At 37.6% G+C, this 24,058-nt stretch overlaps 1 protein-coding gene across 1 annotated transcript in view; it reads right to left on the bottom strand.

Moving 5' to 3' along the window:
- LOC128639112 (tRNA selenocysteine 1-associated protein 1) overlaps window positions 1-21,808 on the bottom strand; it is a 168,339-nt gene extending 146,531 nt beyond the window's left edge. The window contains exons 1-3 of the mRNA XM_053691279.1: window positions 21,653-21,808; window positions 20,130-20,227; window positions 9,766-9,865 (exon numbers count right to left, since the gene is read on the bottom strand). Of these exons, the coding sequence (XP_053547254.1) occupies window positions 9,766-9,865; window positions 20,130-20,227; window positions 21,653-21,676 (222 nt within the window). The 5' untranslated portion in view covers window positions 21,677-21,808. The remainder of the gene's footprint in view (window positions 1-9,765; window positions 9,866-20,129; window positions 20,228-21,652) is intronic.
- Window positions 21,809-24,058: the final 2,250 nt, after the last annotated feature.

Raw genomic sequence — 24,058 nt, 5'->3', positions numbered from 1 at the left:
GACACAGTAGGAGATGATGTAGTATCATGTTTACTCCCCTCATCTGAGGAATCATCTTGGGCAATTTCATTATCTGTGGCAGTACTGTCCTTACTTTGTTTGGACGCTATGGCACAATTATCACATAAATTTAAATGGGGAGACACATTGGCTTTCATACATATAGAACATAGCTTATCCGAAGGCACAGACATGTTAAACAGGCTTAAACTTGTCAACAAAGCACAAAAAACGTTTTAAAACAAAACCGTTACTGTCTCTTTAAATTTTAAACAGAAAACACTTTATTACTGAATATGTGAAAAAGTATTAAGGAATTGTTCATAAATTACAAAAATTTCACCACAGTGTCTTAAAGCATTAAGAGTATTGCACACCAAATTTCAGAGCTTTAACCCTTAAAATAACGGAACCGGAGCCGTTTACAAATTTAACCCCTATACAGTCCCAGCTATAGCCTTTGCTGAGACCCAACCAAGCCCAGAGGGGAATACGATACCAATTGACGCCTTCTAGAAGCTTTTCCAGCAAATTTCAGATCCTCACACATGCATCTGCATGCCCTTGCTCTCAAAAAACAACTGCGCAGTAATGTCGCGAAAAACATAATTTATGCTTACCTGATAAATGTATTTCTCTTGTAGTGTATCCAGTCCACGGATCATCCATTACTTATGGGATATATTCTCCTTCCCAACAGGAAGCTGCAAGAGTCCACCCACAGCAAAGCTGCTATATAGCTCCTCCCCTAACTGCCATTACCAGTCATTCGACCGAAAACATGCAGAGAAAGGAAAACCATAGGGTGCAGTGGTGACTGTAGTTTAATGGAAAAATTACCTGCCTTAAAGTGACAGGGCGGGCCGTGGACTGGATACACTACAAGAGAAATAAATTTATCAGGTAAGCATAAATTATGTTTTCTCTTGTTAAGTGTATCCAGTCCACGGATCATCCATTACTTATGGGATACCAATACCAAAGCTAAAGTACACGGATGATGGGAGGGACAAGGCAGGTACTTAAACGGAAGTTACCACTGCCTGTAAAAAACCCTTTCTCCCAAAAATAGCCTCCGAAGAAGCAAGGTATCAAATTTGTTAAATTTGAAAAAGTATGAAACGCAGACCAAGACTCCGTCTTGTAATCTGTTCAACAGAAGCCACATTTAAAAAAGGCCCAAGTGAAAACCACAGCTCTAGTAGAATGAGCTGTAATCCCTTCAGGAGGCTGCTGTCCAGCAGTCTCATAAGCTAAATGAATTATGCTTTTTAACCAAAAAGACAGAGAGGTTGCTGAAGTCCTTTGACCTCTCCTCTGTCCAGAATAGACAACAAACAAGGTGAATGTTTGATGAAAATCTGTAGTAGCTTGTAAGTAAAACTTTAAAACATGAACCACGTCCAAATTGTGTAATAGACGTTCCTTCTTTGAAGAAGGATTAGGATACAAGAATGGAACAACAATCTCTTGAGTGATATTCTTGTTAGATACCACCTTAGGTAAAAACCCAGGTTGGTACACAGGACTACCTTATCCGTACGGAGAACCAGATAAGGAGAATCACATTGCAACGCAGATAACTCGGAGACTCTATGAGCCGAGGAAATAGCTACCAAAAAGGAACTTTCCAAGATAGAAGTTTGATATCTATGGAATGAAAAGGTTCAAATGGAACTCCTTGAAGAACCTTAAGAACCAGCTTTAAGTTCCATGGCGGAGCAACATTTTTAACCACAGGCTTGGTTCTAACCAAAGCCTGACCAAATGCCTGAACGTCTAGAATACCTGCCAGATGCGTGTGCAAAAGAATAGACAGAGTAGAAATCTGTCCTTTTAAAGAACTAGCTGACAACCCTTTTCTCAAAATCATCTTGGAGAAAAGATAATATCCTGGGAATCCAGACTTTACTCCATGAGTAACCCTTGGATTCATAACAATAAGATATTTACACCATATCTTATGTTAAATTTTCCTAGAGACAGGCTTTTATGCCTGTATTAAGGTATCAATTACTGACTCGGAGAAGCCATGCTTTGATAACATCAAGCGTCCTGTCTCCAGGCAGTCCATCTCAGATTAGTTATATTTAGATGGTTGAAAAGACCCTGAGGTAGAGGGTCCTGTCTCAGAAGCAGAGACCGTGGTGGAAAGGATGACATGTCCACCAGATCTGCATACCAGGTCCTGCGTGGCCACGCAGGCGCTGTCAAAAGCACCAAAGCACTCTCCTGCTTGATCTTGTGCAAACCCCTCCGGAGGGAATTCCCACTCCCCCGAATGAAAAGTCTGACGACTTAGAAAATCTGCCTCCCAGTTCTCAACACCTGGGATAGGGATAGCTTTTAGACAAGAGTGAGTCTCTGTCCAGTGAATTATTTTAAGACTTCTAACATTGCTAGGGAACTTCTGTTCCCCCTTGATGGTTGATGTAAGCCACAGTCGTGATATTGTCCGACTGAAATATGATGTACCTCAGAGTTGCTAACTGAGGCCAAGTCTGAAAAGCATGGAATATCGCTCCCAGTTCCAGAATATTCATTAGAAGGAGGGTCTCCTCCTGAGTCCACTATCCCTGAGCCTTCAGGGAGTTCCAGACTGTATCCCAACCTAAAAGGCTGGCATCTGTTGTAACAATTGTCCCATCTGACCTGCGGAAGGTCATACCCTTGGACAGATGGACCCGAGATAGTCACCAGAGAAGAGAATCTCTGGTTTCTTGGTCCGGATTTAACAGGAGAACAAATCTGTGTAATCCCCGTTCCTCTGGCTGAGCATGCATAGTTGCAGTGGTCTGAAATGTAGGCGTGCAAACGGTACTATGTCCCTTGCCGCTACCATTAAGCCGATTACATTCATGTACTGAGCCACCAAAGGGCGCGGATGGAATGAAGAACACGGCAGAAATTTAGAAACTTTGACAACCTGGACTCCGTCAGGTAAATTTTAATTTCTACAAAATCTATCAGAATCCCTAGGAGGGAAACCCTTGATATTGGGGATAGAGAACTCTTTCCTTGTTCACTTTCCACCCATGCGATCTCAGAAATGCCAGTACTACGTCCGTATGAGACTTGGCAACTTGGATGTTTGACGCCTGTATCAGGATGTGTCTAAATAAGGGGCCACTTCTATGCCCCGCGGCCTAAGGACCGCCAAAGTGACCCCAGAACCTCCATAAAGATTCTAGGGGCTGTAGTTAACCCAAAGGAAAGAGCTACAAACTGGTAATGCCTGTCTAGAAAGGCAAACCTGAAAAACCGATGGTGATCTTTATGCATCGTAATGTGAGGATAAGCATCCTTCAAATCCATTGTAGTCCTCTATTGACTCTCCTGGATCATAGTTAAGATGGTACGAATAGTTTCCATCTTAAATGATAGAATTCTAAAGAATTTGTTTAAGATCTTTTAGATCCAAAATAGGTCTGAAGGTTTCCTTTCCTTGGGAACCACAAACCGATTTGAGGAAAACTGTGTCCCTGTTCCTCTATTGGAACTGAATGGGTCACGTACACAATGCAAGAATGTCTCTTTCTTTATCTGGTTTGCAGATAAATGTGAAAGGCAAAAACTCCCCTTTTTTGGGGGGGAAAGCTTTGAAATCTAGAAGATATCTCTGGGGTATAATTTCCAATGCCCAGGGATCCTGGGCATCTCTTGTCCACGCCTGGGCGAAGAATTAAGTCTGCCCCCTATAGGATCCGTTACCAGATAGGGGTCCGTTCCTCATGCTGTTTTAGAGGCAGCAGCAGGCTCCTTGACCTGCTTATCTTTGTTCCAGGTCCGGTTGTCTCCAGACCGCCTTGGATTGAGCAAAAGTTCCCTCTTATTTTGCCTTAGAGGAAGTTGATGCCACACCTGCCTTGAATTTTCGAAAGGCACGAAAATTAGGTCTTTTTTGTCCCTTGATTTGGACCTGTCCTGAGGAAGGGAATGATCTTTTCCTCCAGTGATATAAGTAATAATCTCCTTCAAACTAGGCCTGAATAGGGTCTGCCCCTTGAAGGGAAGTTAAGTAGCTTATTTATTAAAGTCACGACAGCTGACCATGATATAAGCCATAGCGCTCTGCGCGCCAGTATAGTAAAAAACAGAATTCTTAGCCGTTAGTCTAGTCAAAGGAACAAAGGCATCAGAAAACAAAGGAATTGGCTAGCTTAAGTGCTCTAAGCTTGTCAAATATATTCATCCAATGGAGCCTGTAAAGCCTCATCAAGAGACTCAAACCAGAACGCCGCAGCAGCAGTGACAGGAGCAATGCGTGCAAGGGGCTGCAGGATAAAACCTTGTTGAATAAACATTTTTTATCCATTGGATCTAAAAAAGCACAACAGTCCTCGCCAGAGGTAGTGGTACGCTTAGCTAGAGTAGAAACTCTTCTCTCCACCTTAGGAACTGTCTGCCATAAGTCCCGTGTGGTGGCAACTATTAGAAAACATTCTTCTAAAAAATAGGAGGGGAAGAGAACGGCACACCTGGTCTATCCCATTCCTTATGAAAAATTTTAGTAAACCTCTTTAGGTATTGGAAAAACATAAGTACACACCGGCACTGCATATTATTTATCCAGTCTACACAATTTCTCTGGCACTGCGATTGTACACATTCATTCAGAGCAGCTAAAGCCTCCCTGAGCTACAAGTGGAGGTTCTCAAGCATAAATTTTAAATGTAGAAATATCAGAATCAGGTTAAATCATCTTCCCTGAGTCACAAATATCACCCACAGACTAAGCATATTGTGAGGTAGTATCAGACATGGTTCTTAAAGCGTCTGTATGCTCTGTATCTACCCCCAGAGCTGTTTTGCTTTCCTTTAATTTCAGGTAGTCTGACTTATACTGCTGCCAGTGTATTATACACAACCTTTGCCATGTCTTGTAAAATAAACGCTATGGGCGCCATTGATATACTTGGCGCCATTTGAGCGTGAGTCCCTGGAGCAGGAGTCAAAGGGTCTGACACGTGGGGAGAGTTAGTCGGCATAACTTCCCCCTCGACAGAATCCTCTGGTAAAATAAACGCTATGGGTGCCCTTGATGTACTTGGCGCCATTTGAGCGTGAGTCCCTAAAGCGGGAGTCAAAGGGTCTGACACGTGGGGAGAGTTAGTCGGCATAACTTCCCCCTCGACAGAATCCTCTGGTGATAATGTTTTTAAATACAAAAAATGATCTTTATTGTTTAACATGAAATCAGTACATCTGGTACACATTCTAAAATGGGGTTCCACCATGGCTTTAAACATAATAAACACAGAGCCTCCTCTATGTTAGACATGTTAGAACTAATAAAGAGACTAGTAAGCTTGGAAAACACTTTAAATCAAGTTAACAAGCAAATATAACAAACGTTACTGTGCCTTTAAGAGAAACAAATTTTGTCAAAATTTGAAAAACAGTGAAAAAAGGCAGTAAATCAAACGAAATTTTTACAGTACATGTAATAAGTTAACAGAGCATTGCACCCACTTGCAAATGGATGATTAACCCCTTAATGCAAAAAACAGATAAAAAAAAAAAAAAAACGACATTTTTTTAAACAGACACAACAAAACTGCCACAGCTGAGCTGTGGATTACCTTCCCTATAACTGTTTCTATGCAAAATTTAAGCCAGCCATGTGGAAAAATTAGGCCCCAATAAGTTTTATCACCAAACATATGTTAAAAAACGATTAAACATGCCAGCAAACGTTTTAAAACACATTCTTATAAGAGTATGTATGTCTATTAATAAGCCTGATCCAGTCGCTATCACTGCATTTAAGGCTTTACTTACATTACTTCGGTATCAGCAGTATTTTCTTAGTCAATTCCATTCCTTAGAAAAATATATTACTGCACATACCTTAGCATATATCTCTATCAATCAGCCTGGTACCAGTCGCTTTCACTGCATTTAAAGGCTGTACTTACATTACTTCGGTATCAGCAGTATTTTCTTAGTCAATTCCATTCCTTAGAAAAATATTTTACTGCACATACCTTATTTGCAGGAAAACCTGCACGCCATTCCCCCTCTGAAGTACCTTACTCCTCAGAATGTGTGAGAACAGCAACTGGATCTTAGTTACGTCTGCTAAGATCATAGAAAAAACGCAGGCAGATTCTTCTTCCAAATACTGCCTGAGATAAACAGCACACTCCGGTGCCATTTAAAAATAACAAACTTTTGATTGAAGAAATAAACTAAGTATAAAAAACCACAGACTCTCACGACCTCCTATCTATGTTGAGACTTGCAAGAGAATGACTGGTAATGGCAGTTAGGGGAGGAGCTATATAGCAGCTTTGCTGTGGGTGGACTCTTGCAGCTTCCTGTTGGGAAGGAGAATATATCCCATAAGTAATGGATGATCCGTGGACTGGATACACTTAACAAGAGAAATGAGGCTCAGTCTACAACTAGGAAGGCCCCCTGACTGTAAAAGGTGTCTAACATAGTGCCTGCCGTTTAATAAACGTTCCCCAAGTTTATAAATGCGAATTGTCAGCATAAATATGAATAAAATGCCCAAATAAAGCAATCGATTTAGCCCATAAAAATGTCTACCAGTTTTTTAGCCCAAATTAAGCCCTTTATTCTGTTTGTTTGACTAAGAAAATGGCTTACCGGTCCCCATGAGGGGAAATGACAGCCTTCCAGCATTACATGGTCTTGTTAGAAATATGGCTAGTCATACCTTAAGCAGAAAAGTCTGCTAACTGTTTCCCCCAACTGAAGTTACTTCATCTCAACAGTCCTGTGTGGAAACAGCAATCGATTTTAGTTACTGTCTGCTAAAATCATCTTCCTCTCACAAACAGAAATCTTCATCCTTTTCTGTTTCAGAGTAAATAGTACATACCAGCACTATTTTAAAATAACAAACACTTGATAGAAGAATAAAAACTACATTTAAACACCAAAAAACTCTTAACCATCTCCGTGGAGATGTTGCCTGTGCAACGGCAAAGAGAATGACTGGGGTGGGCGGAGCCTAGGAGGGACTATATGGCCAGCTTTGCTGGGACTCTGCCATTTCCTGTTGGGGAAGAGATATCCCACAAATAAGGATGACGCCGTGGACCGGACACACCAATGTTTGAGAAAACTAGTATATGCACGCCTATCCCATTTCCTTACGTTAAACTCCCTTCTTGAACCCCTGCAATCTGGATTTCGTCCCCATCACTCCACAGAGACAACAATTGTTAAGGTTACCAACGACCTACTTACAGCAAAATCAAAAGGCCACTTCTCTCTGCTTATCCTCCTTGATATGTCCGCAGCCTTTGACACTGTTGACCACCCTCTTTTGCTCCAAACCCTCCAATCCTTCAGCATCTGTGACACAGGCTCTCTTCCTACCTGTCAACCCGTACCTTTAGTGTAGCCTTCTCTGGGGCCTCCTCTGCCCCGTCACCAATTTTTGTCGGAGTACCGCAAGGCTCTGTCCTCAGTCCCCTTCTCAATCTAAACTAGGTTCCTTAATAAAGTCCCACGGTTTCCAATATCATTTGTATGCCGACGACACCCAAATCTACTTCTCTGCACCAGACCTATCTTTTTTTGCTAACCCGTGTCACTGTGTTTCTCACATCTCTTCCTGGATGTCCTCTCACTACCTCAAGCTAAATCTCTCCAAAACTGAGCTCCTCATTTTCCCCCCTTCTTCCAAAATCTCCAACCCCAATCTCTTTATAACTGTCGACAACTCCATCATTACGCCTACCCCGCATGCCCGATGTCACATTTGACTCAGATCTTTCTTTCACTCCTCACATTCAGTCCTTGGCTAAAGCCTGCCGCTTCCACCTTTAAAACATCTCTAAAATTAGACACTTCCTTACACAAGACACAACTAAGATTTTAATCCACTCTCATTCTTTCCCGCCTCGACAACTCTGTCCTCTCTTGTCTCCCCACCTGCCACCTAGCTCATTTACAATCCATAATAAATGCCTCTGCCAGGCTGATCTTCCTTACACGTCGCTCTTCATCTGCTGCAACTCTCTGCCAATCCCTTCACTGGCTTCCTCTTGCCTCTAGGATCAAACACAAAATTCTCACTGACATACAAAGCCCTCAACTGCACTGCGCCCCCCCTATATCTCAGACCTTGTCTCCAGATATTCTCCCTCCCATCCCCTTCGCTCTGCTCATGGACCTCCTACTCTCCTCCTCTATTGTTACCTCATCACACTCCCGTTTACAGGACTTCTCCAGACTGGCTCCCATCTTGTGGAACTCTCTGCCTCGCTCCAGAAGACTCTTCCCCTAGTTTTGAAAGCTTCAAGCGCTCCCTAAAGACTCTACTGTTCATGGATGCATACAACCTACGTTAACCTTACTTTATACCAGTTCCTCTCCTCTATTGCTATCCCCTGAACCCCCTTAGCATGTAAGCCTAAGAATCCAGCTGTTTGTAGATCACTTTCTTATAGGGACACTAAACCCAAATTTTTTCTTTTGTGATTCAGATAGAGCATGCAAATTTTAAGCAACTTTCTAATTTACTCCTATTATCAAATTTTCTTTATTCTCTTGGTATCTTTATTTGAAAAGCAAGAATGTAAGTTTAGATGCCGGCCAATTTTTGGTGAACAACCTGGGTTGTTCTTGCCGATTGGTGGATAAATTCACCCACCAATAAACAAGTGCTATCCAGGGTTCTGACCAAAAAATGGGCCGGCTCCTTAGCTCAGATGTCTTCTTTTTCAAATAAGGATGGCAAGAGAACGAAGAAAAATTGATAATAGGAGTAAATTATAAAGTTGCTTAAAATTGCATGCTCTATCTGAATCACGAAAGAAAAAAATTTGGGTTCAGTGTCCCTTTAAGAGCTGACTACAACAGTGCAACTTTTGGCAGGGCCCTCTACCCATTTGATTCCCTATAATTGTTTTGTTGTACTCCGCCTTTGTTTATAGCGCTGCGGAATCTGTTGGCGCTCTACAAATAACCGATAATCCTATAAAAAAAAAAAAATTATGTTTTTATATCTATATATATATATATATCTCTATCTATCTATCTATATATATATACCTGTTAAGTACATATTATACCTCATTTCTTTTCTCACTAAAGCCAGTACAAATTTTAGGCTTTCCTTGAGGCATTCAGATAGGAACCAGGTAACAGTGACTTCTGAATTGTATGTGCTTTTTGGTTCTACAGCTCTGGTACATCCGATTTCAAGGTGTTAAAAAGGGACGCTGTACTCACAAAAGTTCTATATAATTATATATATATATATTTTTAATTAAGAGTGCATTACAAAATTCTTCAGGAATGCCCTTTTAACAGGCTGGGCTCTCTCTACGATCTTGCACGGATAGGTTGATTTCTTCTGCTACCTCTTGATTAGATAGTTTTTCTAGAGCCAATAATGCAGTATTAGCATTTTCAGTATAAGTGGCGTTTTCAACAGGCAAAAGCATACATTTTTAAAATACAAAATAAAGGTTAATGAACAATTTGTACAACTATTTAATACACTCCAGTGGGTAAAATGGATCATCAGGAACAAGTTAACAGGAAGAACATTTTACATGCGTGTCAACAAACCATATGCTAAACATGTTTGGTAGACAACAAAAAAAAAAAAAAAGGGATCACAACTAAAATGTAGCAGCAGGTTAAAATAATAAAAAAAAACTATTCTAATTCCATAGTAAAATATGCCTTGCTAGAAACGGACCACAACAATGAAGAACTACTTTGTCTATTTTATTGATACTGCCTGACCATGTACTCAGTAGATATGTTCAGACTTACTGGTGACGTATTCGGAATGATTTGTCCATGCAGTCTCTTCATGCAATCCAAAGCCGTTAATTGATCACTAAAGGTAACAAAACCATACCCAGTTGGGAGTCTATAAAAAAAAAAAACATAAGAAAGTAAATAGTTCCAGATTGAAGCCCAGGGGATACAGAAATATGTGGCAACTGTGAAGTTTGATCTATCCAGTCAACAAAAAAAAAAAAAAGAAAGTGTAGCTGAATAAAAGAGGAGAGCAAGAGAGCCAACTCCAAGATCAGCAACTGGGCCAGGTAGATTTTTTCCCCAACACACACACAAATAATAAAATGAAATGCTGGAGCTTCCCCAATAAACTATAGTGTTTCATAGTCCTTTACAGGGAACTAAAAGCGGAATCTGAAATACAAAGCACTGCATTTCAAGCACTATTATAAACACTTTTACATCATAGAGGTTTTCAAAAATGCTTCTCTGAAAAATAATCCTTATAACCTTACTTGTCTGTGCTATAGGGCAATATATTTGGAGAATATATACACTTGCATGCTCCACTGAGCTGTAAAGGTGATGCATTTAGTGGCCTTAGCCTGAACAAACAATCTAGCATGGGTTGCATGCAGAAGAACAAAATATCGCTAAAGCTGTGAAAACTTTTTAGAGAATCATTTTTACAAACAATTTATTTCTAACACAATTTACCTTTAAAGAATTACTAACTTTTACGTTTTTTAACCCCAACAAACACCATAAAACGTAAGATAAACATAAAGTAAAACTTACTGACCTTATATTTTTTCGAAAACGATAGTGCCTAACGTTTGAATTTTAATTTATGCATGATGACGTCACCAACGCCTTCCCTCTAATATGGGCATTACCTGTCAGCAAGCAATACCCTATCCGATTTCATGCTCTTGCATATCATTACATGAGGAATCAGCCCTACTTTGCATGCGTATTAAAATCCTCCAAATCGCGCATGCGCATTTCTTATGGTTGCTGCAGAATTTACACTAACATATCTGAAAAACGTAGAGTGGGTCTTCTATATTCCAGCCAGTGTTTCAAGGAGTGATGTTGCGCAATCTTGCGCATAGCTTAATAGAAGCACCATATTCCAACTGTAGTTGTCACCCCGGATTGGACAGGACATAAGAAAACCCACGGGTGATAGTCTCGGGGACTTCCGGTGGGAGCGGTCACGTGAGCGGACGCCGAGAGAGACGCCCGCGCTAAGAGCTCGCTGCGACACCAAGCTAAGGGAAGGAGCCTCTTGGCAGATTGAAGTTTCCTGCCGAGACTCCTTAGCAAGCAGCTAGATACCGCCGGGGGAAATCCGGCTACAGGCGAACCACACACCAGGGGAATACCTGCTGGAAAGGGCTATAGGATACTAGCCTGCCTACTGGTGAACGCAGAGTACCACGGCCGCACACAACCCGGGTAAAACAGCACGTTACTGGCTGGATTGATAACGGAGCTGTGAGAACCCCCACCGTCAAGCTAAAAGGAACAGAAGGAATACAGCAGTGCAGGAACACTGCTGGGAACGTTGGGATTACAGACGAAGTAACTGGAATTATTACAAAGAAGATAAGCTAAGTACCTAAGGGGCGTGACCCTGAATTCTTTACTACACTATTGTTGGGGGCAGAAGAGACACGCATAATATAAAATGTGCCTGGGAAATAAAAGAATAGAGGGTTAGCTAGGTGTACTATCCCAAGAACGAAATAAGGATAACCTGCTATAGGTAGGGCTCAGAACCCTCACACACATTCATTTTAGTGGAAGGCACTGGTTTAAAAGCATCTGACTGTATATATTTTTGTGCACCAGGAGAGACACGAAACAAGCTAATGGCCCCCAAGAACTGTGGTTAAATCTTAAAGGAACATACTGTCTGTACCCTGGAAAAGGAAAGGGGAAAGAGAAAAAAACAAAAGAAAGGGGAGCTTTTAAACAGGAGGATAAATGGGTGTATCTTTCTTGAGGTCAAACAGGAAGCACCTGCTATAAGTAGGGCCCAGACTCCACTGTATATGCTCTAATATTGGACTAATACCCTGAGATATCTTATCTATTAAGTCAGGCTAAAGATGAAGGGAATGAAGTTGGAGGTGTAAAATAAGAAGACGGACTAGTAGTTAAAGAATAAAAGGCAGATAACATCTAATTAAGAAGGGACCCCCACCTATGAAGAAAAAAGGCAACCTGAAAATAAAGCCTGATGAATAAATTTGGATAAGAATTCCCTACCTCTAAAAACATGAAATAGCAGATTCTTTGAATATAATATGATGGGACATTAGTCTGTACTTTGCTAAAATAATCATAAAGATAAGTGTGATTTAGTGCGAAGAACAAGCTGATAAAACACTGCTGAATAATAACTGTGAATAATTGCTATACGTTGTTTTCAATTTTGGTTGTAACTCTATATACATTAGCATGCATGGTTTAATAGATCTAGACTGGATAAAGGGGGAAATTTGACCAGTGGTAGAGGGGTATATTTCTTCTAATCCCCCTGCTTAGATTAATATGCTTCTTGTATATAGCTTGTTAAGCATAGTTATACATAGATAAATTGTCTGGAACTAACAGCTAATAATAGCAAGATACTTAGCTGCTAGAATTATAAAGCTAAGAATAAACTGATTAGCTAAGGAAAGGTATACATCTGAATAAGGAAACTATTGAATATTCTGCATGCCGATAACAGGGCTTTTCCTGCTTGTGTCTGTGCCTTTCTTTTTATAGATTAGAGAAGCACTAGATATAACTACATATAGAAAACTGAGCTGAAACTAATAGTCAATAGGAGTAAGGTAGCTAGTTGCTTGAGTAACAGTGCCTAGAACATAATAAAGAAAAATATACACATAAGAGTCTAGCAAGATGGTATCAATTTAAGTAGCTTTCTGAAACAATACTCAAAACAAAAGAAAGAGATAAAACATTAATACAAGAGAAGAAAAGGGTAATAGGTAGTCAGAGACACTTTTTTTTTTTTTTTTTTTTTTATTCTCACTAAAACACTCTTTAGTACTTTTTAGTAATATTTAAAAACACCTGGTATTTCACAAATTAAATATACACACATAGATATATGCACAAGATTTTATACACAGATTAATGGATAAATATATATCCAAAAATAAGCTAAAATCACCCACAATGTCAGCTAGAAACAAAAATCAAGATAAAAAAAACAAATCTAACCTAGAGGTTTTGGAAGGTTTAGAAGAAAACACTACACAAAACACGAGTAACGGAGACATAGTTAAGCAATTAAATGCACTCTTCTCTCCAAAATGTGATTCTATACAGCATAGTATAAATGAACTTTCTAACGAAGTTAAACACTTTGCGACAAGGATTAGCCATGTAGAACAGAGGGTATCAGACATTGAGGACAGAGAGCTACAAAAGGACCAAATAACACAAAACATGTCAACACAACTTGAAGCAATTAAAGCAAAACTGGAAGACCTTGAGAACCGCACAAGGCGGAATAACATTAGAATAATCGGCCTACCAGAAAGTATAACAGATAGAGAGCTCAAGGAGTTCGCAGAGGGCGAATTATTGCACATGTTAAAAATAGACAGAATTGAATCTACAAACATAGTAGAAAGAATCCACAGGATAGGCCCAGTTAAAAAAACAGCACAAGGAGAGAATATTAATAGAGCAGTTATCATGAAGATGTTAAACTTTCAGGATAAAATCAAAATGTTTAATGCCTATAGGAAACTAAATAATGAATTAATGTATAAAGGGAAAAAAACTATTGTTATTTAATGATTATTCGATTGAAACCTCCAACAAAAGACGCACTATGGCACCTTATTGCACAAAGCTTATACAATTGGGCTGGAAAGCCAGGTTACTATATCCAGCAAAGATAAATATACAACTGAAAGAGGGCAACAAATTGTTTACAGAGGAGGCAGAAGTTAAAAATTTTTTAGAAAAGAACCATGCCAATGGGAAAGCATAAAATGAAGATAGACAATAAACAAAGGGTCCTACAAGCGGGTACAGGCAGGCAGTGGGCTCGCTTTCTGGGTTCTTACTTTCTGAAGCAGGAATGCTTGTTTTATTATCGGGCTAGATGCCCAAGATTAAAAGAAGGTTTATTTTTAAATTTACACTTAAATAAAATAAAATGTCTCTTAAAATCATATCATGGAATATAGGTGGAATTACGTCACCTATTAAAAGGAAATCTGTACTAAAACATGCAAAGAAACTAGGTGCCCAGATAACGTTCCTCCAAGAAACACATTTAAAAAGCGAGGAAGCAGCTAAATTAAAGGGGGGCTGGATAAAGGAAGTAATCTTTACTCCATGTAGCTCAAGAAAAAAGGAGTAGCTATTTTATTTAGCAAAACATTGGATTATACTATTAGTAATATAATACTAGACAAGGAGGAGAGGTATATCATATTGTTAGCTATGATCCAAGGAAAGGAATATATACTATGTAATATATACGGCCCTAACAGTGAGGATCCAGAATTCTGGAGGAAGATAGATCAATTGATGATCTATTCAGATAAAAGACTAATAATCGGAGGGGATTTTAACCTTACCCCAAACTTACTCCTAGACAGACAGAAAGAAAATGGGGAAAGTAAAATAAAGAATCTGAGAGATCAAAGGCACATGGGGGCTAAAAGGAAAAGGGAAAGTATAATACTTAAAAACTTGAAAAAAAGACTTAAAAACGTACAGGATATCTGGAGGATAAAGAACCCAGATGGTAGGGAATACACATGTCTTTCTAAAACTAAACACTCCCTTTCAAGAATAGATATTTTTCTAATATCAGAAAGTCTGATTAACCCGATACAAGAGGCTAAGATAGAGCAAATTACACTATCAGACCACGCCCCTATTAGCATCACCTTTAACACAACCCCTATAAAGCACCCAGGGTTATTTTTCTTTCCAAAATACTTATTAAATAATCCTAAATTTATAAGTTTTCTGAAAGAAAAGTGGAAGGAGTGCGACAGATTTAATAATAATTATTGGAATAAAACCAATATATACTGGAACACTGCGAAAGCAGTACTTAGGGGAGAGATTACTTCTTTCGTAATTAAGATGAAAAAGAAATTAAATTATAAGAAACAACAAGTAACCAAGGCCTTAACTAATGCATATACAAAATTTTTGGATAAAAGATCAAAAGTTAATTGGGAAAAATATGTGATGGCAAAACAGAATAGGGATAATTTTTTTATTCAAAATGAAATTAAGGATGATATGAAAAGATGCGCTAAATTTTACAGATTTGGTAATAAATCCGGAAGACTTCTGGCCCAAATAAATAATAATCAAAAGAAAAGTAAGTTTATATCTGGGCTTAAAGTGGGGAGTAGGGTCATAACAGACCTTAAAGAGATCCAAGAAATATTTTATGAATATTTTTCAAAGCTATATTCATCATTTCCTATAGACGAAAACATAAAATAGCAGTTTTGGAGAACAGTAACGGTCCCAAAAATTAATACAACCCAGTTAAACAAACTTAATGAAACGATTTCTGAGGAGGAAGTGGCACAAACTATTAAAAATCTAGCTAATAATAAGGCTGCTGGTCCTGATGGACTACCCCCCGAATTCTATAAAATACTGGTTGAAGAAATTACACCCACAATAACATTACTACTCAGTGGATTCTGGACTGGGCAACTTATGCCTTCTACAGATTTTAATGAATCCTCAATAATTATTATACCAAAACCAGGAAAAGATCCACAATTAATAGAGTCTTATAGACCAATATCATTATTAAATACTGATTATAAGTTAATTACAAGTATCATAGCTAAAAGAATACAAGCAATACTCGGGGAGGTGGTTCATCAGGACCAAACAGGTTTTATGAAAGGACGCTCATCCAACACTAATCTAAGGAAATTGTATATAACACTGGCAGATGTTTGGTACAATAAAAAATATAATAAGAAAATAAGTGAAGAAGACCTTTCTATAATAGCGATGGACGCGCATAAAGCCTTTAATTCTATAGTATGGGACCATATATTCACAACACTAGATAAATTTGGATTCTCTGGAAACTCTTATAACATGATCGAATTATTATATAAAAAATCTCAAGCTACTCTAATTATAAACAAAGATAAAACGAAGTTCTTTCCACTCTTAAGAGGGACTCGACAAAGATGTCCCTTGTCCCCCCTAATCTTTAATCTAGCCCTGGAACCACTCCTCAATATACTTAGATCTAAGATTCCAGGAATAAGTATACGAGGGAAGGAAATTAAAATTAGCGGTTTATGCAGATGATCTGCTAATTTTTACCAAACAATCCCACAGAAATTTTAAACTAATATGCCAAATAGTGGAAGAATTCGGAGCATTTTCTGGTTATAAAATTAACAAAAATAAATCAGAAGTACTATGGGTGCACAAAAAAAAAAAAGACTCAGATATTCAAACTTTTAAAGAAGTAAAACATACTCTAACTTATCTGGGCCTAAAATTTTCAGTAGACCCGGAGGAAATATATGCATTAAATATAAAAGAAGCCGTTAAAAAAAATTCTGAAACTCTTAAAACATTGGGAAACCCTCCCCCTATCCCTATATGGGAAGATAAATCTATTAAAAATGGTAGCACTACCACGTTTATAATATATTTTTCAAAATATTCCTCTGCTTTTGAAAAGTACAGAAAGGAAGAAAATAAGTACATCCATGAAAGTATATTTATGGGGGAAAAAGAAAGTAAGGATAAACCATGGGAAATTAACACTCCCAAAGAGTCGAATGGGAATGGCCCTACCTGATATTACTCTATATAACCTAGTGGCAGTAGGGAAAATTGTTATAGATTGGCTTTTAGATATAGGGCATTTTACTATACTGGACATAGAATCTCAAATAGTTAAACCCTTGTATTTAAAGAATATAGTCCATTTAGAAATTAATAAACTTCCCATATATATTAAGAGAGTTAATTTATTTAAAGATTCAATAATAGCATGGCACAAAATATGCAATAAGCTGAATATAAGATTTGCCGTATCACAATTTCTCTCAATTAGAGGAAACCAAGATTTCCAACTAGGATTCTTAACAAACACTGGGATAGAATGGGAAGAACACGGCTTAACTAATGTAACACAAATTATTAATAGAGAAGGAGATAATGCAAAGGTTATAGAGCTTAGGGAAATGCAGGATAAATTTCAATGCAAGAAGGAACACTTTTACGCATATCTACAAATTAGAGACTACTGCTCGAAATTGATAAGATTGCATGGGAAAATATGGGATCATCTATCCCTGACACCAGTTTATAACGCATATAAAAATAACAAATTCTCAATATCTCTATTATATAATACCATAAAACATACAGAATATGAGAAACATGTGGGAAAAATTACATTAAAATGGAAAGACATGTGTTTTCCCGACCTGAACTCACAGATTATCTTAAAAAGTATAGGAAGGATAGAAAAGGCCACGTTAGCAGCAACATTACGCGAACAACATATTAAAATTTTATGGATGACATACATTACACCTGAAATAATGTCCAAATGGGGGAAGGCCCAAGGTGGATATAAATGCGGAAAATGTAGTAGAATTAAAGCTAATTTAATCCATTGCCTATGGGCGTGCCCAAAATTACAGAGATTTTGGAAAATGGTAGTATATTGGGCTAACAAAATATGCAATGAACAGCTGACATTACAAGCAGATCATGTTATATTTCTGAATTTTAAAAAAAACGAAATTATACACTGTAAACTCTTTTTCAATGTTAATTATAATAAGTAGGAATCTCATCCTAAAAGGATGGAAGAATGACCGGGCACCATCACTGAATGCCTTAAAAAATGTAGTGCATAAACAATTCCTGATTGAACAACATGATATTTGGTATAAACTGGAGGTAAATGTAGAAAAGTTCTTTGAAAAATGGAAATTCTGGATTAAGATACAGGATAGAGATACACAAAGTGAACTAATTAGTAGGTTTGAAAATACCACATACATAATGGAGAGCAGGCTCAGAGAGGAATGGCTATGAATTGATAAGGGAGAAGGGGAGAAGCCAACTTAATAAGAACGTGACCCAACTCCCTCTATCGTATTCTTTTTTTATCTTAAGATAAGGTCTACCTAATGATAAGTTGATTGTAGATGGAAAGTGGCAAACAACCTGAAAGCCACAACATAATCATGTTTCTTTGTTGAAAAGTCTGTAAGATGTATGATAAAATACTTATAGGAACTACAATAGGAAAGAAAGTCTAATGTATAATTTAGAACAAGATATTATACTGATTAAACTATGCTCAGAAATTGTTTATTTTTCAAATTTGGAGCTGTGTCTCCAAGATAAGGATAGAACAAATGGGAGCTGTGTCTCCACAATTTATGTCTATTTTGCTATTTATCTTCTTTTCTGTATATATTGAACGAAAATGTGAAAAATAAATATTTTAAAAAAAGAAAACCCACAGAGTGGGTTTGGAAAGCAATAAAACTTTGATGAATGACAACGGCAATACGGTAAAGATCTCATTAGGAGATTATATTGAGAAAATGCTTAATAAGGGTAGTTATCTCGTTATAAGCTTAGTTTGTTTTTTCTTACACTGGCCCTTTAAATAGATATCAAAATCAATACTATTTCTGATGGAAATACTAGTGCAAAAAAATGGCTTCTTTAAAAGGGACATAACACCCAAAAAAATCTTACATGATTCAGATAGAAGTAAATTAGAAAGTTGTTTAAAATTGTATGTTCTTTCATCCAATATTCTTTGTTCGATTGGCATCTTTTGTTGAAAAGAAAAAAAGCTCAGGAGTGTGCACGTGTCTGGAGCACTATATGGCAGCAGTTTTGCAAGAGCACTATATGGCAGCACTATTTCCTGCCATGTAGTGCTCGACACCTACATAGGAAATCTCTTCAGCCCAGAATACTATGGAAACAGAAAATGTGATAATAGAAGTAATATGGAAACATTTATAAAATTGTATGTTCTGTCTGAATCATAAGAGAACATTGTGAGGTTTCATTTCCCTTTAAGCTTTGGTTCGGAATATTTAGACATTCTAGTGCTAAAATAACATGCTCAATGTGCTTAAAGGGACAGTCAACACCAGAATGTTAATTGTTTAAAAAGAAAGATAATCCCTTTATTACCCATTCCCCAGTTTTGCATAACCAACACGGTTATATTAATATACGTTTTACCTCTGTGATTACCTTGTATCTAAGCTTCTGCTGACTGCCCCCTTATTTCAGTTCTTTTGACAGACATGCAGTTTAGCCAATCAGTGCTCAGTCCTAGGTCACTTTACGTGCATGAGCTCAATGTTATCTATATGAAACATGTGAACTAATGCCCTCTAGTGGTCAAAATGTATTCAGATTAGAGGCAGTCTTTAAGGTCTAAGAAATTAGCATATGAACCTCCTAGTTTTAGCTTTCAACTAAGAATACCAGGAGAACAAAGCAAAATTGGTGATAAAAGTAAATTGGGAAGTTGTTTAAAATTGCATGCCCTATTTAAATCATGAAAGATTTTTTTGGACTTGACTGTCCCTTTAAAGTGAAAGTAAATCTTAGCATTTTACAAACGCTAGGATTTACTATTGAAACAAATAAAGGGCACTTTCATTCATGAAGTATAAGATACTTCATGTAGAAAGCTCCTTTATTTGATTCAATCGATCGCCGCTGTTATAAGAGATGACGTTTTCACCTCTTAGCCAATAGCTGTGCGGTAAATCCGGCTTGGCGCCCACGGGAGACAGATTTACCGCACGACTATTGGCTAAGAAGTGAAAACGTCACCTCTTAGCCAAATTTTTTTTTTAGCCGTGGGCTGCTGTAGGAGCTAAGAGCGGCGATCGGTTGAATCAAATAAAGGATCTTATACTTCATGAATGAAAGTGCCCTTTATTTGTTTCAATAGTAAATCCTAGCGTTTGTAAAACGCTAGGATTTACTTTAACTTTAACCTCTGCTTGTAAGCCGCAAATATTGAGTATGTTAGAACATGCCCTTTTTGCACTACTCAGACAGGAACTTCTACAAATGGGGTAAAACACATAGGTAAAGCTTCACTCAGGAGCTGCAAGCATGACTGCCACTATTGATTGCCTTACCCCTTTTTCCTTCTTGTGCCTAGCAGTTCTCTGCAGTATTTTTTTTAGAAAAACGCTGCAATGTAAAGTTTAATGAATTAAAGTGGCCTGTTTTTAATAGTATTTTTAAAAACCCGAACACTCATTAATTCAACTTTACATTTACTTTAACCATCAGTGGATTAACATGTATGTTTCTACAATTTATTGTTTGTGCCTTACCCAGAAACACGGTCATAGATGATTCTGACATGCTTCACGGTCTCTCCACAGAAAGCAAAAGCGTCAGAAATGAAACTAACAGACATGTCTGGAGTGAGCTGTAAGTGAAGAAAAAACAAATATTAAGGGATATAAAACACCTTGTGATTCCAAGACTTATGTAGAATTGAAGAAAGAAAGAAAAAAAAAAAATGACCATACCAATCAATGCAAACTAACCCCATGTTTGCTGTAATTGCTAGTCAATGACAAACTGGGGCAGACAAGGCTTTGTCACTGTCATTTTGTTAACAGAACTTGCATAGTTTTGCAGTATGTTATCTTTTCACCCTTTTGAGGACTGGTTGGGACAAATATGTAGCAGAAGAATGTGTGTGTAGTCTGCATCTCCAAATCTCAACATTTGAAAACCTACATTTTCAGAGCTAAATTACAAAAAGGGGCAAAATAAAAAAGGATATTTTTGTTTAACTTTAAACATTTTAAAAAGCTGGGACGTACAACTAGCGCTGATTGGGCCAGTGGAAGCTTTCGCTCGGGAACATCAGATCTCTGCAGCTTCCCAGCAGTACTTTATGTATGTGTTTAGTAACTTTGTGGGGCACGGATAAACAGATTTGCAGGGTTGATAAAATGACAGGTAATGATATATTTTCATTTATTAGAGCAGGGGTCGACAAATCTTTTTAACATTTAGGAGCCAGTAAGAATGTTTAGTAGCCAGACATACTTTTAGGAGCCAGACAGTGGTATCTGTATATAGATCTATGGTGAATAACCCAACAAGTTAGGAGCCAGGAGTAAAATTCTAGGAGCCAGTGGCTCCCAGATTTGTTGAGCCCTGCATTTGTGTATATAATTATTACAATTGACCCTGCAACTGTGTGTTTGAATTCTGCAAATGGGTTAAACACATGCTTAAAGAACTCACCAGGAGCTGCAGAGCACTGCTGGTCTTGAGCAGAAACTGCAGCTGACCTAATCAGCAGCTATAGTCGCAAGACCCAGCTGTACAATTAGAACAGTTGGTTGGCTGTTTCCTCTGGGGGACCAGCAGTTCTTTGCGACTCCCAATCAATACTTTAATTGTGTGTTTAACGTATTTGCAAGTTGTAGGGTCCATAGTGATAATTATTTGATCTGACTAATAAGATCATGTATTTTTCACAGCCAATCCTGAGGATATTGCAAAGTATAAAAATAAAAGCTAAGGCGATAACAGTTGAGTTTATTTTATTATATTTGTATTCTTCTGTGTTGGTATTAATACATAAGAACAAGAGTATATTAGGAACAGCGAAGTAAAATAAACCATTTGTATTGTGTATCTTTTATGAAAATAAAACTTGATAAAACACACATATACTTTTCGTGAACAGTTATTATACATAAACCTTCGTCATTTCTGCAACCAATATAACACATTGCTAAAATAAAAATACAGGAGCACGCACTTTACATATCTAGGCATAGAACAACGGGATTCACGCAATATAGCGCTATAACTAATGAAGGCTGCTTACATCTCCCATCCAAAGAGACCCCATCTTGGCCTCTGGTCCAGGCCTGGAACTTTCTTATTTACTTCACCGAAATAAAACACTGTTTTTAGGGTCCAGCGTTGGCCAGGCCTCGGCGTACAAAAACGAATATCCACAACTCGCTATCAAGTAGCCAATAGGAAGAGACCTACATTAGTATCGCACCAATGTGAAGACGAGATACTACTTGCGGCTGTAAACAATGACAAGGGGCGGTGACGTTAGCGGTTAGTGCACGGAGCGGGCAGCAGCTCTTACTGGTAGGAAAGGAATATGCGCGCCGGTAACATTATAGCACCGAGGGCAGGCATTGTACGCGCTTATTATATAACTGTATATGCCTGTGCTCTGACGATAAATACCAAACACTGAGAAAACGAGGCATATGTGACCTATGAAACTTAAATCTTTACTTTCACGACTCTTAAACTCATTTTTTTAGGTACATCCAATAAAACAAAAATGGTGCTGTAACACATTTTTAACTCCATATTTGTTTCAGATATAATAGAGAAAATATAAAGTTATAAATATATTTCCACAGGACAGCATGCAAGTCTAGCACTCTCTGCCAAGAAACCCCTGAAGTTAGACACGTTTTGGGACATACTAAACTGCATATTGGGATGATGGGATGATTGGCTGCAATGCTAAACACTATCACTAGATGTCATTATACTTTTTACACACATTCATGGTAATGACTCTGCTGTAACTCAAAATATGTTGTTCTTTTCTGCAATGCTTGATACTAAGTTGCAAACAGAAGGTGCAAATGTTTAACTATTCACTTGCTGACATATATACAGTTGTATAATGGAATCACATTAAATAATATAATAGAAAAATACTTTTGTAGGACTACATTACTAATTTAATATAGTACATGTATGTGCAAACCTGTTTTGATAGGAACCTGTGAATAGATGTTTTAAACATGGGGATTATGGGTTACACATGCCAAGGAAAATTTTAATTTCTGATAAGAATATGGTTATAATTATTTTTCTACATGGGGATTATGGGTGAAATAACATTGTTACACATGCAAAAAAACACATTTGACCTGTTTCTGATAGGAATATGGTTCTAATTATTTTTATACATGGGGATTATGGGTGAAATATCATGGTTACACATGCAGAGGAACACATTTGACCTGTTTCTGATAGGAATATGGTTCTAATTATTGTTATACATGGGGATTATGGGTGAAATATCATGGTTACACTTGCAGAGGAAAACATATGACCTGTTTCTGATAGGAATATGGAAATAATTATTTTTTATACATAGGGATTATGGGTGAAATTTCATGGTTACATATGCAGAGGAACACATTTGACCTGTTTCTGATAGGAATATGGTTCTAATTATTTTTCTACATGGGGATTATGGGTGAAATATCATGGTTACACTTGCAGAGGAACACATTTGACCTGTTTCTGATAGGAATATGGTTCTAATTATTTTTATATATGGGGATTATGGGTGAAATATCATAGTTACACATGCAGAGGAACACATTTGACCGGTTTCTGATAGGAATATGGTTCTAATTATTGTTATACATGGGGATTATAGGTGAAATATCATAGTTACACATGCAAAAGAACACATTTGACCGGTTTCTGATAGGAATATGGTTCTAATTATTGTTATACATGGGGATTATAGGTGAAATATCATGGTTACACATGCAGAGGAACACATTTGACCTGTTTCTGATAGGAATATGGTTATAATTATTTTTCTACATGGGGATTATGGGTGAAATATCATGGTTACACATGCAGAGGAGCATATTTGACCTGTTTCTGATAGGAATATGGATATAATTATTTTTATACATTTGTATTATGGGTGAAATATCATGGTTACACATGCAGAGGAACACATTTGACCTGTTTCTGATAGGAATATGGTTATATTTTTTTTTCTACATGGGGATTATAGGTGAAATATCATGGTTACACTTGCAGAGGAACACATTTGACATGTTTCTGACAGGAATATGGTAATAATTATTTTTATACATGGGGATTGTTGGTGAAATATCATGGTTACACTTGCAGAGGAACACATTTGACCTGTTTCTGAAAGGAATATGGTTCTAATTATTTTTATACATGGGGATTATGGGCGAAATATAATGGTTACACTTGCAGAGGAACACATTTGACCTGTTTCTGATAGGAATATGGATATAATTATTTTTATACATAGGGATTATGTGTGAAATATCATGGTTACACTTGCAGAGGAACACATCTGACCTGTTTCTGATAGGAATATGGTTCTAATTATTTTTATATATGGGGATTATGGGTGAAATATGCTTACACATGCAGAGGAACACATTTGACCTGTTTCTGGTAGGAATATGGT

Source organism: Bombina bombina, chromosome 8 (assembly GCF_027579735.1).
Source record: "Bombina bombina isolate aBomBom1 chromosome 8, aBomBom1.pri, whole genome shotgun sequence".
In the NCBI taxonomy this organism is placed as follows: domain Eukaryota; kingdom Metazoa; phylum Chordata; class Amphibia; order Anura; family Bombinatoridae; genus Bombina; species Bombina bombina.
Note: the sequence above shows the minus strand (reverse complement) of the source record. Positions and strands in the feature narration are given on the sequence as shown.